The sequence below is a fragment of the Berghia stephanieae genome, chromosome 12 (assembly GCF_034508935.2).
Source record: "Berghia stephanieae isolate SIO BIC M18660-M18661 chromosome 12, UCSD_Bste_1.3, whole genome shotgun sequence".
In the NCBI taxonomy this organism is placed as follows: domain Eukaryota; kingdom Metazoa; phylum Mollusca; class Gastropoda; order Nudibranchia; family Aeolidiidae; genus Berghia; species Berghia stephanieae.
The window spans coordinates 36,477,655-36,495,154 of record NC_088371.1 but is presented as its reverse complement, the minus strand read 5'-3'; the positions used below and the strand labels follow the sequence as shown (position 1 = coordinate 36,495,154).

General features: G+C 34.6%; 1 protein-coding gene across 1 annotated transcript in view; it reads left to right on the top strand.

The window, feature by feature from the left end:
• LOC144958110 (thyrotropin-releasing hormone receptor-like) overlaps positions 1-598 on the top strand; it is a 51,884-nt gene extending 51,286 nt beyond the window's left edge. Inside the window, exon 3 of the mRNA XM_078889769.1 lies at positions 1-598. This exon is cut by the window's left edge and continues 927 nt beyond it. Coding sequence (XP_078745895.1) covers positions 1-100 — 100 coding nt within the window. The 3' untranslated portion in view covers positions 101-598.
• The last annotated feature ends 16,902 nt before the right edge of the window (positions 599-17,500 follow it).

Below are 17,500 nucleotides of genomic sequence, written 5' to 3'. Positions count from 1 at the left end.
ACTGATGACGTGCAAACATTTTTCCTCCAGAACCAGTAAAACCACGACCAGTGACATGTCAAATGCCACGGAGAGTTCGAAAGTGTCTACGGAGATGTAGACAAGACAGAACGTTCTGACTGTTAATCAACAGTGACTGATAAAAAAAAAACAAAATACAAAAACAAACCACAACACAAAAAACAAAACAAAAAAAAAACACAAAAAAAACAAAAACAAAACAAAAGCAAATAATGCTATAACCACCGCACGAATGTGTGACGTCAAGTACAATAACAATATTATGTTGGATTAATAAATGTGTTGAGAGCTATTCACTTCTCTGGGTGGAGAAAAAATAAAAACAACAAATTATGACCAATAGAAAAAGATGTGTTAGGTTCGCGTCAGTCTATCTCTAAATCTAATATTGTCTGTCTTATCTCCCTTAGGCACCTTAAATCTTTCAGCGCCAGGTGGCGCAAACGGCCTGGACATTTATTTTTTTGCTCCATTTCATAATCTGTCCTTAGATACAGACCTGGCCCTCTGGTCATCATCATCATCATTGCCTTTTTCACCCTGGGTCAGGGTATAGGCCACAGACAAACAGTTTCCATCCTTCTCTATCCTGAGCTAACTTTAAAAAAAAAAAAAATCTCATTCCATATCTTACCACTTCTCTGTATATCAGCTTCTTTAATTCTTCTCCATGTTCCTCGTGGCCTTCCCCTTGATCTTCTGCCCTGAGGGTTCCAGTCCAATACTTTCTTTGTTATAGATGACCCTCTGGTGCGCCATCTAATTTTATACGTCTCATTTTCCACCATCTTGCGCCATGTCTTTTTTGCCCCCCCCCCCCCCTTCTCTCTCGCTCTCTCTTTCCTCTTGAGTCCACCCCAATACCACTTCAGAATCGTTCTTTTCTCCTCTTCTCAACCGATAGACACCTAGATAACCACGCCTCTCGGACAGTCGTCATGATGTAAATAATGGCAATGATTGGTAAACGACATAGCGAACTACGCAGATTTTACTATCGATGTCATGTATGTGAGTAGAATATCCACTGTTCTACCGCTTGGGTAGCGTTCACATATTATGTCAACACTTTGGGGGGGGGGGGGGGGGGGGCTGCCAAATGTTGACAAGTGTTGACAGGGGGGGGGGGGGGGGGGGGGGTCATACCCAAGATTTTGTCATCAAAAATTTGGTTATACAAATAGAATAAAAACACCCCCAAAAAAAAAACTTGAAACGTTGAAGCGGATTAGTAACATATATGTTATTATTCGGATAGGACATCAGTCTTCACAAATTACTTTTTACCAGATCAGGTGATCCACCTACACCTATTCACTGCTGGGTGGACAGGGGGCCCCCGAAAAAATAATGTGGCTGCGATGGGAATCAACTTGAGTTGTCAGGTCTTCAGCTACGCACTAACAACTGAACTACCCTAAACATGTCTAAATCTTCAAAATGGACTTTTTTTTTTAACATCGTGTAATGCTGGCTACCAGTATTGAACAGAGACAAAGAGGTATATATCAAATTTCACACCTTTTGGCACTCAGTTGTTTTTACCTCTTTTCCTCTGTTCAATAGCCACCATCACATGACTTTCACGAAAAATAGTCCATTTTGATGATGTCATCATATTGGGGGGGGGGGGGGGGGGGGGTCAAGTCAATGATGACAATTGATGACATGGGGGGGGGGGGGGGGGGGTCTAAAAATGCCAATTTTTTGTTTACATAATATGTGAACGCTCCCTTGATCACTAGATTGTTCGAAGTTAACGTCACTCGGGTGTTTGTTGCCATCCGCGTTTATGAGTAATTCTCAGTAAACTGTATTAACCAGACTATATAAACGATCATGGCTACACATAGTTTTGTGTGCTTCCTGTGATAGTCTGGGGTCACAATGTGACAGTGAAAATTACCTTGTTTACACTGATCATACACAGTAGCGGGGCTATTGGTCTTCTTGTTTGTTTGTTTGTTTGTTTTTTTTAATGGGCATGATCTATAGATAGTGTGCGCTTGGCTAAGAAGCTTACAACATTGCCATCCGGAAGTATAACGGACCAACACACAAAACGGTGTGTATCCATGAACGTTTATAGTCAGGTTAATACAGTTCAGTGAGCATTACTCATAAAACGCGGATGGCAAAAAACAATAACAAAGACCTGAGTGACGTCATCTTCGAACTATCTATATTCCCTTTCCATGTGCTCGAGGTTCTTGGTCACATTGGAATATTAAGTGCTGAAAGTGAACTCACATAGTGAAAAGTGTTCACAGCTTTTGAAATAGATAGTATGCAGATGACGTCACTCAGGTCTTTGTTATTGTTTTTTGCCATCCGCGTTTATGAGTAATGCTCACTGAACTGTATTAACCTGACTATAAACGTTCATGGATACACACCGTTTTGTGTGTTGGTCCGTTATACTTCCGGATGGCAATGTTATGAGCTTCGTAGCCAAGTGCATACTATCTATATTATCTAACATCAAGATTGGTCATTTTGTTCAGTTTGACACGTGGGTATGTTTACAACTTTCATAAACAAAGCAGCATGTTTACATTTCTGAAAAAATATCCAATTGTTGTACAGCAATACATCATGTGATTGATGACTTGGTTTGACGAAAACATGAATATAGATCGCTCCCATTCTATGGTGTTGTTGAAAGCTGCTATTACTACTACTCGTGCGGCTATGTGGTCCAGTGGTATGACACTCGCTTTCGGATCGGAAGGTCCTGGGTTCGAGCCTCGCGCTCGGCGCATTGTTGAGTCCTTGGAAAAGGCTCTTTACTCACTTTCTCTCACCGTACTCAGGTGTACAATGAGTACCTGGCCGTTAAACAGTGTTGCCTTTGTCCGAAAAATTGTAATATCGCCTAACAGGCGGCATGTCCCGTCCTACATGTTAAATGTTGCTGTTGACCAGAGACCCTTTGTAAAGCGCTTTGAGCACATTTAGTAGATATTGCGCTATATAAAAGCTTAAGTAGTAGTACTCTTGTATCGTCGCAATGGTTGAACGTTAAGAAAAATATCCAACTTTCTTTGAACTCTATGTTTAATTATCGCTGAATTTGTATGTATAGATGGTTTGAATTGTATATAAATAATAACACTATTATGTAAATATAATGATTGTAGTTTTTATTGTGTAGAAGTTGTATTAAGATGTTATCATCATCGTCACCTTTATCATCACCACCAAAATCTTCGCTGCAATCACTCCTCTTATTATTATTATTATCATCCTTATCGTCATCATTAACTCACTCAACCCTAACACCGACTATATCCGTAGTTTACTCAGATTACTTTTACCCCATGCCTATTTATTACATAATAATAATAATAATAATAATAATAATAATAATAATAATAATAATAATAATAATAATAATACACAATTATAAAGCGCTCATTCTCGTGTAAAACACAATCTCTGGGCACTTTACAATATAAATATTAATTTTAAGTGAAAAAAAAAATTATAATTCATAGCCAAATCAAGGATTCATAGAGTCAATAAAAACAAATACAGTAAAAATGTGTCTTCTGAGACAAATTATAGGCGTCGTATATCAAAGCTAATGTGTTTTCTTTTTACACGTTAATGATAGTTGAATAAAACCATCTTTGTACATGCTCATTTTAAATACATTTTTTCCAATTATGAAAAGTAGCAAAAAACTCTAGGATTGAGTGAGTTAATACCGTTCTATGATAACTGCTTCGGTATCATAATATTGAATTAATTATTTATTTGCAGTTTGTAGTTACAAAAAAAAAAAAAAAAAAAAAAAAAAAAAAAAAAGCTTGACCCAGCGTTGTACAGCTCATTTCACGGAACAGAATAATTAGCTTGGATATAATGCATGCATTTGTGTTTGAGTGAAAAAAATATCTACATTTTTTTTTTGGTGTGTTGGGTGGGTGTGGAGCTTGGGGGGAAAATCCATAAAAGGGCCGGTCAGGGGAATAAAACATGGTGCAATATTTTTTTTTTTGCAAACGAATAGTTTGCAGCTTAACAATGTAAAGTTATTTAGCTTATTGGTTTTGCTCTGGCCCTGGCCGGAGTCCTGGCTGGGAGGGAAACAGTTGAATGCATCGTTATTGTTTTGGGAGATGGTATCCGCCGATATGAGCTATATTAAAACAAAGGGACGTAACCCATGAAATATTTGTTGAGAAATCGCAGCTTTAAAAATATATTATTTTTAGCCCGTGTAAGCGGTTGATTATTTTGGCTTAAATAATTATTATTGTTAAAAAAATGTGACTTTATGTGATATAGGAACCGTATGGGCCGGTAGTATAGCTTTATTATGAGGACTGGAAGGGGGTGGTGGGAGAGGAGGAGATGGTGCTGGTGTTAGTTTTACTTGTGTTGTGTTGGTCGTCATCGTGGTGAAGATGATGGTGGAGGTGATGTTGGTGATAAAGATGATGATGAGGACGAACATTCATCTCATTAAAATATCTTAGATTTTTTTTTTACTAACATAACCCCACCTTATTCTCCTGACCGAGATGAGGTGGTCGTAGAGGAGATATGAGAGATGATTTTACAGTATGGGCCCTCCCTTCCTTCCACCCACATCTGTCCTCAGCTTTCCTAATAGGATTCAATAGTCTGATGTCACGTCGCCCAGCAACGCGAGCAGTGTGGTTCTACACAAAGAAAATCGGTACTTTTTATTCTTTACGCTGGCTAGATCTTTCTCACATGTCATAATGTGATCAGACTGTATAAAATTCAAAACACGATCAGATTTATGTTTTTCTCCTCTGGATACACTTTTATGCTCGTCGGAGAAGTATTTCATAAGGGCGTCCGCCATTGTTCCGATAGTTTATAGCGAGTTACTAAGTTACTATGCGTCATTACGAGGGAAGTGACGTCATGACTGTTGAAGCCGATTAGTGTTGGGCTGTTCACCCTTGTATACATGTACTATGGATAGTGTGAGCTTGTCTAAGCTCACAACATTGCCATCCGGAAGTATAACGGACCAACGCACTAAACTATCTATAGCCTTGAACGTTTATATCTATATACTGGTTAATACAGTTTAGTGAGAATTACTTATAAACGTGGATGGCAAAAAAACAATAACAAAGACCTGAACGACCTCAGCTTCGTTCTATCTATAATTGGATTCAGTAGTCTGATGTCACGCCGCCCGGCAACGGCGGCCATCTTGGTTCTAAACAAAGAAAATCATTACTTTTTATTCTTCATGCTGGCTAGAACTTTTCATATGCCGAGTGATCAGAATGTGTAAAAGTCAAAACATGATCAAATTAATGATGGTTTTTTCCTCTGGATACGCTTTTATGCTCGCCGGTGAAATATTTCATACGGCGTCCGCCATTGTTCCGATAGTTTAGAGCCACTGTTACTAAGTTACCATGCGTCATTAGGAAGGAAGTGACGTCACGACTGTTGAAGAGTATTTCACAAATATGATGTGGCTTCATTTTAAAGTAACACCAGATTGAGCGTAGCCTTGGTTTACTCTTTTGTCTGACACAAGGGCCTGTAGACTTCCTTTTAAAGTTAATGCAGCGCCTAGTGAGTTGTGGTCAGTAGTGCTCAAGGAGACAAGCTATCCCGTACTATTGAATAGAACTCACCATTTATTTCCTTTTTTTTTGTGGTCGTTGCCTTATATTTCAAGTAAATTTTTGGTCAATTTTAGACAGGGTATGAGATTACGATGGCGATGAGATTGAGCCAGTAGCTAGCTAGTACTAGTAACAAATCATGTGTTTTTATATATAGAAGCATGCTTTGTAAAATAAACGCCTATCATGTGTTTTACTCATTATTTTGTTTCGTTTATTTCTTTTTAATGTGTCCATTTCTTTATATATACAAAGAAGAGTTCATTATATTGGGCATTGACATGAGCTCTGCCTTTGATACAGTCTGCAGAACAAAACTTCTGAAGGTACTAAATTCATTTCTCGAAAAAGATCATATCCGACTAATAAAATCACTGCTGGCAAACCGAACACTTACGTTTACACCTGGTGCGGAAACAGTTTCACTATCAACATCGCTGGGAACTCCCCAAGGAGACAGTCTGAGCCCAATCCTTTTTATCGTATATTTGGAAACAGCACTAAAATAATTAAGACAAAAACTCCCGATTCCTCAAATCCTCACCCGCGAACCGATTTACGCAGACGATGTTGATATCATATTTGATACAGCAGACCTGGTGAAGCAGCAAATACCAATAATATCAAATACTCTACAACATTGGAATCTAAAGGTCAACGAATCCAAAACAGAAATTACAGTGGTTAACAAGAAACAGGTGGAATGGAAACCTGTAAGAAAACTCGGAAACTTGATTAATAAGAATGAAGACATCAAACGGAGAAAAATGCTAGCTCAAACTGTATTCAGAGAAATACACAACATTTGGAACAGGACGAACATCATGAACGAAAATCAAAGAATGCGTCTCTACGAAGCGCTAGTGTTGCCAATCCTTGTGTACAACTGTGGTACGCGGGGTCTTAGACACCCTGGACTCCCTTCATCGCAAACAATTGAGACGAGTTATTGGGGTACATTAGCCAAACAAAATCAGTAATGAGGATGTATATGACAGATGCAGAGTACAACCAGTCAGAACACGTATAAAGAAACAAAGATGGAAACTGTTCGGACACGTCGTGCTCCGACGAGATGAAAATATTCCAGCACAAACCTCAATGGATCATTACTTGTTTTGTTTTGTTTTTAAAGGTTTTACGGCGCTTGCAACAGATTTAGATTACATCAGCGTCAGGAAAAAGGAAGAAAATGGGACAGTAAAAAGTTCTGGAATAAAATTAAAGCAGCCAAGAGAAAGTAAGACAAAGGGGAACTGGGAACATATAGGGATCAGATGTAGATTCCAAGAGCATACCACCAATGTACTTAGTTTGAGATCACCTATAAGTCTGTTTGTTTTGTTTTTAAGGGTTTTACGGCGCTTGCAACACATTTAGGTTATATCAGCACCAGTAAAAAGGAAGAAAATGGGACAGTAAAAAGTTCTAGAATTACAATTAAAGCGCCCAAGAAAAAGTAAGACAAAGGGGAACTGAGAACAAATAGGGATCAGATGTAGATTCCAAGAGCATACCACCAATGTACTTAGTTTGAAATCACCTACAAGTCTCATCCAGACACAAGCACAAAATCCAACAAAGAGGAATACACTCAAATGCTTACATTATACATCAAAATAAAAATAATAATACATAACAGAGAGATGATTTACAAGGAAAAAAATATCATCTCCCAAAACAATAACTATGCATTTGACTGTTTCCCTCCCAGCTAGGACTCCGTCCAGAGCCAGGACAAAACCAAGTAATCTCATTCCAAGACAAAGACAGAAAGCATGTTGGAAAACAGATAAAAGGGGATAGAAGACACAGTATGTACCTCCCTGCCCGCTATGGGAGGTCAGGATCCCCACCCAGACCTATAAGTCTCATTCGGGCACAAGCACAAAATCCAACAAAGAGGAATAAACTCAAATGCTTACATTATACATTCAAAATAACAAATATAATAATACATAACAGAGAGATGATTTACAAGTAAAAAATATCATCTCCCAGAACAATAACTATGCATTTGACTGTTTCCCTCCCAGCCAGGACTCCGGCTAGGGCAAGGACAAAACCAAGTAATTTCATTCCAAGACAAAGACAGAAAGCATGTTGGAAAACAGACATAGGGGGATAGAAGACACAGTATGTACCCCCCTGCCCGCTATGAGAGGATGATTACCAAACAAGGAGCCAAATACAGAGGGCGTACACCAACTTCACTTCCAACAACATTGAATCAAGATCTCAAAAAATATCAAATACATTTAGAAACAAAAACCGAAGAACTGATTTCAACAACACAAGGAAACATCCAACTGCCTCAGCACCTTAACACACATGATGACATTCTAAAGCTAAGAACACTTGCACTGGACAGAAATTTATGGAGGCAGATTACAAACTGGATAATAGAAACAGACTGACAAACTCGAAGTGACGCACACATTCACGACAAGCGTCCATATTTATTTATCACGATTGCGCAGCGTTCGTTTGTTTTTGTTTTTAAGGGTTTTAAGGCGCTTGCAGCACATTAAGGTCATATCAGCGCCAGTAAAAAGGAAGGAAATGGGATGGTAATAAGTTCTAGAATTACAATTAAAGCACCCACGAAAAAGTAAGAAAAGGAGAATTGGGTCAAATAGGGAACAGATGTAGATGTAGATTCCAAGAGCACACTATCGAAGTACTTAGTTTGAGATCACCTTGAAAATTATATATGCATTGAGTCGTCCCAACTATAGATAATAACGCGCTTGGCTCAGAAGCTCACAACATTGCCATCCGGAAGTATAACGGACCAACACACAAAACTATGTGTAACCTTGAACGTGTATAGTCAAATCAACCCCCCTCCCTCCCCCCCCCCCCCCCCCCCCCCCCCAAAAAAAAAAAAAAAAAAAAAGAAAAAAAAAATGAAAAAAAAAAAAAAAAAAAAAAAAAAAAGAAAAGAAAAAAAAAAAACCCCAAAAAGAACAAACTAAAAACTAAAAAAAACAAAGTAGTCAACATGCTTCAGTTCATGATAAAGCGATTAAATTTTTAATGATTATTTCATTTTGCGTCATACATACCAACCAGAGTTAGACAACACGGTGTAAAAAAAATCAATGACATCGCACGGAAAGATTGTAAATAAAGATTAACGTTGAGGGAAAGATCGGATATATATATAATATATATATATATATATATATATATATATATATATATATATATATATATATATATATATATATATATATATATATATATATATATATATATACAAATTGAAATAGAAAAAAATAATGCCAATAAAATGATAAACATCATAAAAATTGATACATACATACATACATACATTTTTGTTACATCTCACATATCGTATAATATATATTATATATATATCATGTATTATATTATAATTATTATATTATGTATATCAAAAGAAGGCCAACATTATCGATCTGATATATATAACGGGATACAAAATCGTGTCTCAGAGTGAATAAAAAAGAGAATGTGAATTTTTTAAATAAAATGGACAATAAATTAACTTTTTTTTTGTTGTGATTTTCAGATGTGTTTGTTTTTAAGGGTTTTACGGCGCTTGCAACACAATAAGGTCATATCAGCGTCAGTAAAAAGGAAGAAAATGGGATAGTAAAAAGTTCTAGAATTACAATTAAAGCACAAAAGAAAAGGTAAGACAGAGGGGAATTGGTTCAAATAGGAAACAGATGTAGATTCCAAGAGCACACCGTCAAAGTACTTAGTTTGAGATCACCTAAAAGTCTCACCCAGACACAAGCACAGGTCCCCACTAAAAGGGATACACTCAAATGTTTTACAAATCATATATAATATAAAGAAAAACAGAATACAGTGCATAACAGAGAGATGGTTTACAAGGAAAAAAATATCATCTCCCAAAACTAACTAAACATTCGACTGGTTCCCTCTCAGCAAGGGCATCCAGCCAGGACCAGGACAAAACCAAGTAATCTCATTCCAAGACAAAGACAGAAAGTAAGTTGGAAAATAGATATAGGGGGATAGAAGACACAGTAAGTGCCTCCCTGCCCACTATGGGAGGTCAGGAACCCCACCCAGGATTTTCAGATTTAAAACAAATTGCGGGCGTATCAAGTTGACTATGTAGAAATATCGGTGTCAAAATTATATTTAAAACTACAAAGATTGTGAATAAATTAGTGAGATAAACAAACGAAAGAAAAAAAAAAAGAAAAAAAAAAAAAGAAAAAAAAAGAAGAAAAAAAAAAAAGAAAAAAAAAAAAAAGAAAAAAAGAAAAGAAGAAGCAAATTTCAAAGGATGAAAAAGAAAAAGAAAGAAAGAAATAAACGAATGGAGGAATGAACGAACGAATAAACAAACCCATAATATTATGATACTTCATTGAAAACACACACAAGAGAATTATTTAGATGATGAAATCAAATTAAGATACGTATGTAGGTATGTAGCTCCGTTAATTAAAAAAATAAAAAAACTGAAGATTACAAGACAACCTGGCCATCTGCTCCAACTTGGTATCACGAAGAAGTCAATAATAACTCGACAGCCACGATAAAGGGAATGAATGCGTTTGTCCCCGATTGTGTCCCTTGGTTGTGTCCAATATAAATATAATAGAAGGAACGAAATTGACGTCACTCAGCTCTTTGTTATTGTTTTAAAACTTCGACAAGCTTTTTGGTGATTTCTTCTCAGTGAAGCGATAAACGGTCAATGTTGGTTACACACTTTTTGTGTCTGTTGGTACGTTATACCCAGCTGGCGAATTGTTGTGAGTATTTTATCTAAATACATGGTATCAATAAAGAGGTCATTACTTTAGGATAAACAACAAATTGATGATTTAAAACAAAAAACAAAAACAAAAACAGAATAACAAAAGAGCTTTGAGCACGTTTAGTGGATATTGCGCTATATAAAAAAGCCCAGCCTCAAACGCATTCATCAATTCCCAAGGATTTAACAATTAACATACTTCACGACAAGACAGGGAGCTTGTTTCATTGAATGTGAACCAAAAAAACAAACTAATAAAAAAATAAAAATAAAAAAAAAAAAGGGGGGGGGGGGGGGGGGGGGGATGTGCTTATATTATAACAGCGTTTAACGGGATGTAGCGATTACTTGCTACTCTTTCGATAAGACGAAAGTCTATGGTATGGCAAGGTACTTTCTGCCATATCTGACAGACTTACATGATACCAGATGGAACCAGAGAGCCTCCAGCATAAATTTGGCATAAAAAGAAAAATTCAAATACTTGCACGATTAAAACAAACAAACAAACAAAAAAAAAAAAACGGAACAAGAAAAACACACATTCAAAAAGGGGAGAAAAAAAAACCCAACAAAAAAAAAACAAAAAACAAATAAACAAAAAATAACAAAACAAACAAGTAAATTAAAAAACAAAAAACAAAAACAAAACAATTGGTTTAAAAGTAATGAAATGAAATGACAAAGGCAACGATAGGGTGGGTCGTGTCGTGAGTCCCTGACTGATATTTGGACTGAAATTGGATTTTTAAAGTAAGGATTTTTGTATTTTCACAATAAATTTTGTACAAAAATCAACAGAAATTCTAATTTCTTAGAAACAAGTTAACACACAAGTTATTATAATCTTTATTATATCTCCTCGAAGCTCTACAGTCAGTATTTATTTTTTCATAGTTTGTACTCATAGCAATAATTTTTTAAAATTCTTTTCTTTTTGAAAATTTTTAATTTTATTTATTTATTTATTCATTTTTTAGAAAGTTAACATTCCATCACGAAAGCTGTATCTCCCAGTTTTAAATTTGATATGTTATACAAGAATCAAACGAAATTAAACTATCAATTAATTTTTTTTTTTTTAATATAAAGTTAACATCGAGGCTTGAATCACCCTAAATGTGTATTTAGTATCTTATTTTGAACATTTGTATAAGAATAAAAGAAAATTAACATTAAAAAAAAAAAAGTAACCATTTAAGCTATTTATGCTTTCATTACAAATGTGTATTTAGTATTTCATTCCGATAATTAGTACAAGAATCAGGAAATATGATCATATTTCTTTTTAAGATAGTTAACATTAAAAGCTATGATTCCGTCTCACAAAAAAACTGTGCATTTAATATTGAAGTTTGAAAATTCATACAAGAATCAAGAAAAATTATGTTTAATTTTAGAAAGTTAACAATGGAGCTATCATTCCATCACAATTTTAAAAAAAAATGCATTTTTAGTGACCATTTTGATGGTTCATATCCAGAGAAAAAAAAATCAAGAGATAGAATTGAAAGCTATGTATTCCATCATGACAACTGTGCATTTAGTATTTCATATTGATAATACAAGAACCAAAAGAACTCTTCTTTTAAATTTTTATTTAGATAGTTAAAATTAAAAGCTATGTATTCCATCATGACAACTGTGCATTTAGTATTTCATTTTGATAATACAAGAACCAAATGAACTCTTCTTTTAAATTTTTTTTGTTAGATAGTTAAAATTAAAAGCTATTTATTCCATCATGGCAATTGTTAATTTATTATTTCATTTTGATAGTTTATACCAGAAAAAAAAAGAAAAAAAATTCAGAGAAATTATCATAAAAATCCGTTAGAACATTTTTTTCCCATAGTTTATAGAAAATGAAACATTGACAACTATTCTTCAATCAATCATAGCATGTGTGGAATCTCTCGACATTTTTTGCACAACTTACCAACAGTTTTTTTTTTGTCATCCCATTTTCTCTACATAAACATTCTTAAATCATATTTCCTGGGTTGTTTATAAAAGGAGGACCAAAATCATCCGTCTGCCTTTGCGACAAATTGATATTGCACCCCCCCACCCCCCTTTGTTATCATCATCGCTGCTTTTTTTTTACTTGCACCAATGAAATCCACCCAGCGTCTCAAACCAGGGCCTGGACAAAACTAAGTAATCTCATTCCAAGACAAAGACAGAAAGCAAGTTGGAAAACATAGTGGGATAGAAAACATAATAATATGTACCTCCTTGCCTATGACGGGAGGTCAGGAACCTCAGTCACTCCGTATGTCGGGATGTTTGTTTTGTTTTTAAGGGTTTTACGGCGCTTGCAACACATTTAAGTCATATCCAAGGCAAAGACAGAAAGCAAGTTGGAAAACAGATATACGGAGATAGAAGACACAATATGTACCTCTCTGCCCACTATGGGAGGTCAGGAACCCCACCCACTATGGGAGGTCAGGAACCCCACCCAGTATGTCAGGATGAATTAGGTGTTGAAAATTGAATAAAACACGAAACTTGGGGTTCATTTCTACTCTCTAAAAGTGGAGAATAAATTGATGGTCGTCGGCGGATCAAAACTCTGAAGTCTACATATGAGGTTTGCGCACCATGTTCAAAGACACCCCTGAGCTCGGTAACTTTAGGAAACTTTTGAAAACATTACTATTCAGGCAGGCTTTTTGAGTAGTAATAGTAGTAATAGTGTTTGCATTGTGTGTTACCTTCTGTCTTTGTACGTATAATGCTTTAATGAGCTTTTTGGATTCTGCGTGCTCGATAAATTCATTATTACATATTACAATTACATACTATGGTCCTCATCAGCTGCTTTACTCCTGCTGAAGGAAGACTCTAAAGTTATTTAAAAATTACTTCACATTTCTTCTTAGTGATCAAAAGAAAAAAAAAAGATAGAACAAACAAAGCTTACAACGTTTGCTATCAAAATACAAGTCAGCAAGTAGAAATGGTAATCGTCCATCTAACTTCACGGATTTTAAAATGTAATTTTATTATGCCAACATTTTAAGAAAAGAGAAAAAAAATCATTTATTTAATCGTTTAATTAAAAGAAAAAAAATCAATCAAAAACTCCCTGGCATATTGAACTAGCCGCAGTGTGACTTCAGACTGGTGACGGATTTTCATGCATTTAGGGTTTTTATATTAAAATTCAGAAGATTGTTTTTCATTAATTAAAACTTCATCCTATCTTACACTATTCAAATAAAATATACAGGCATCCTAAATTATGTATTGACTTTATACTTGATTTAATAGTGTCAAAACTTTAAAAATAACTTTACTGATAAAATTGAAGAGATCAGTGGAGACAATTGATAATGGCGATGATTATCAAATTGATTAATAATAATGATAATGATAATGATGATAATGATGATGATGATGATGCTGACAAAGACGACGACTATGATATTAAAGGTAATGAGTTAGGTGTATACAATTAACACAACAAATTCAATGCAATTAAAGATTATAATAAATATTATAAGTATAACAGCTGAATTTTCTTTGGGCGTGTTATAAACTTACATATGTTAATCATAATTTGAACAATAGTCATAATTATTATTTATTTGATTTTTAAAAAAAGGGGGGTGAGGGGGGGGGGGGGGAGAGCATTGGCAATTTATATTTTACCAATGAACAGCTGGATAAAGGGGATATCACCTTTAAATCTAAAAATGTAATATTTTAGGTTTATCGTATCACAACATTGTTTTTCTGCATTTATTCATTAGATGAACACAGTAAAATGGTTAAAAATTGATTATCAGGCTTGTCATTGCTTTGAACAAAAAGCAATAAATACACCCAGGCATACACACACACACACACAACACACACACACACACACAAAACACACACATACATACAGACACGCGAGATACGCAGGCACAAGATCAAATACATACTCATGATTTATGGTGATTTGGTAGAATTGTCAAAGTAGTTATGGACATCAAAAGCCCTTGATTGAGAGACTTTGGGTTCAAGGTACAAGAGTTTCAACTTGGTTTCAGTTGCTGGGGATGGACTGTTAAAAAATAAATTAAAAAATAAATCAAAAAAAAAAAAAAAAATTAATTAAAAAAGAAAAAAGAAGAAAAAGAAAACTTGCTTGGATAGATTCGGTATTTTAAATTTTTTAAAAATTTATGATTACTTGAAAGGAAATTTGTTTCACTGTCTACATCTCAAGAAAAGACCAAGAAAACCGAGGCGTAGGCGGCAAAAGAGCGAGTGATCATCATGTGTAGTAGGAGAATAAGATACCAAATAAAAGGTGAAATTGGAAAGCCTTCTGATAGAAACTGAACTGTTCCGTTCCATTCCTTCTGATTTCACCTTTCTCGTTAACTATTTTTTGTTTTTTGTTTTTTTACGATCCCATGCTTTCGGCAGCCCCTATCACTCTCTAAGATACCCCAAATAGTGATATTAAAGTTAAAATGACTTGATGTGTCAGATTTTAGTTTATAATATTTTTTTTTAAAAAGCAAAAAAAACCCCCCCCAAAAAAACAATATCCATGACACCCAATAACTTCATCAGTTTTCTTTTCACTTTATTAATTTTTTTTTTTTTACTTATACCAACGCAACAAAATAAGAAGTAGGTAACTTGTGGTGTAAGATAGAAATGTGAAAAGGGTTGTATGAAAGAGTGCCAGAATAAGCAGACAGAAAATACAAGGAAAAATTATTTTGTTTTTAAGGCGCTTGCAACGCATTCAGGTCATATCAGCGCCAGTAGAAAGGATGAAAATTGGAGAGTAAAAACATTCTAGATGTAAAATTAAAAGGGCTTGAGGAAAAAGTATGACAAAGGGGAATTGGTTCAAATAAGGAACAGATGTAGATTCCAAGAGCACATTATCAGTGTACTTAGTTTGAGATCGCCTCTTAGTTTCACCCATAAACCAAGATCCCACTAAGAGTAAGAGGAAAACACTCAAATGTTTACAAATCAAATGTTGAAAAAAAAACCCAACAAAATTTACAATACATAACAGAGAGATGATTGACAAGTTAAATAAAAAATTACCTCCCAAAACTATAACTATTCATTTGACTGTTTCCCTCCCAGCCAAAGACTCTGGCCAGGGTCAGGACAAAAAACTAAGTAATCTCATTCCAAGACAAAGACGGAAAGCAATTGGAAAAACAGATATAGGGGGATAAAAGACTCAGCAAGAACCTCCTTGCCCAATATGGGACAAATCAGAAAGAAAAAATACAAGGATAAATCCATCTTCAATCAAGGCATGCTGATTTTTTTGGGAGAGTTCTTTTTTTCTTTCTTGTATATTTCTTTCTACTTGGTCTGGAAAGAAAGGACCTTCAACAAAGTAAGTGGGCGTTATCTTCTTTTCCTTTGTTAAAAAATACAATGACTTCCGCCATGCCCAAGGCCATTTCCATTTTAGTTGGTCTGTTCATCCACACCTTTTCAGATAGCAAAAAAAAATAAAAAATTTTTAAATCTAATTTTAGATTTGATATCACACGCTTTGAGTAGATGGATCGACCACAAATTAAGAAATAATGTGTCAAATGTCTAACGTGTAAAAAGCCCTACCAGAAACTGTGTTTGAATCAATTATGGCAAATCGTCAAAACAAAAAGGAATTCATGATAGAAAAATCATCGAGCCAGAGAAGTGATCAAATTTTAACTTCCCATTTCCAGCGACAGAAATCAAATAAATTCCCATTCAGCGGACCCTTCACCCTTAGTATCTCACAAGGACAACTTTAGGTGATAATAACAATAACAACAACAATAATAATAATAATAATAATAATAATAATAATAAAAATTATAATAATAATAATAATAATAATAATAATAATAATAATAATGATAATAATAATAATTTAATGTTAAGGTTAAAGAACACTTTGTAATGTAAACATATTAATGTTCCAAAAACAAAAACAAAAAAACAAACAAAAATACTGTCCATTCATGAATAAATATAATAAGACAATAGTTATTTGGATATGGCAAAGAGTTACTGAGAGAATATTCATTGTGAGTGACCCATTCAATCAATCTGGTATCATCTTGGGGTTTGCTTTAGTTTTTTGTTTTGTTTTTGTTTTATGAAGAGCGAAATATGACACCCCACCCCCCCCCCCCCTCCTTCCTCCCATAATATCTGTAGTTTGAATAAATTTTTCCAAGGGCCAGGTCTGTACAATCAAATCACTTTCTCCTCTTATTTATTTTTCTCTTTCTTCTTCTTTTTCTTCTTCTACTACTTCTTCTTCTTCAATCAGCGTCAAATCACCTTCTCTTATTTTTTTCTCTTTCTTCTTCTTCCTCTACTTCTTCTTCTTCTACTTCTTCTTCTTCTTCTTCTTCTTCTTCTTCTTCTTCTTCTTCTTCTTCTTCTTCTTCAATCAGCGTTAGCAAGACATTAACATCTCACTATTTGGCATTACTATAGCAAACCACATAATGTTGCTAGATTTTTGAAGAAAAGGGTCACACATTTAAAGTAAATGAAAAAAAGTCAAAATAGAAACCCAATGAAACAAAACAAATCGACAGACAGAGCACAATAAGAACGTGTTGTAAAAAATGGTCCAAATAAACATTATAGTTAATATTCATATTAAGTAAAAAGATAGTAATGATGAATAACCCCACTTGAAGTAAAAATCTGTTAAAATGGGCACATTTTCATATAATAATAATAATAATAATAATAATAATAATAATAATAATAATAATAATAATAATAATAATTGTAATAATAATAATAATATTGTGTGTCTTTTTTGTTTTTAAGGGTTTTACGGCGCTTGCAACACATTAAGGTTATATCAGCGCCAGTAAAAAGGTAGAAAATGGGATAGTAAAAAGTTCTAGAATTACAATTAAAGCATCCAAGAATAAGGCAGACAAAGGGAATTGGTTCAAATAGGGAACAGATGTAGATTCCAAGAGTACACTATCAGTGTACTTAGTTTGAGATCACCTAACTTCTCATCCAGACACAAGCACAGGCCCCCACTAAGAGGAATACACTCAAA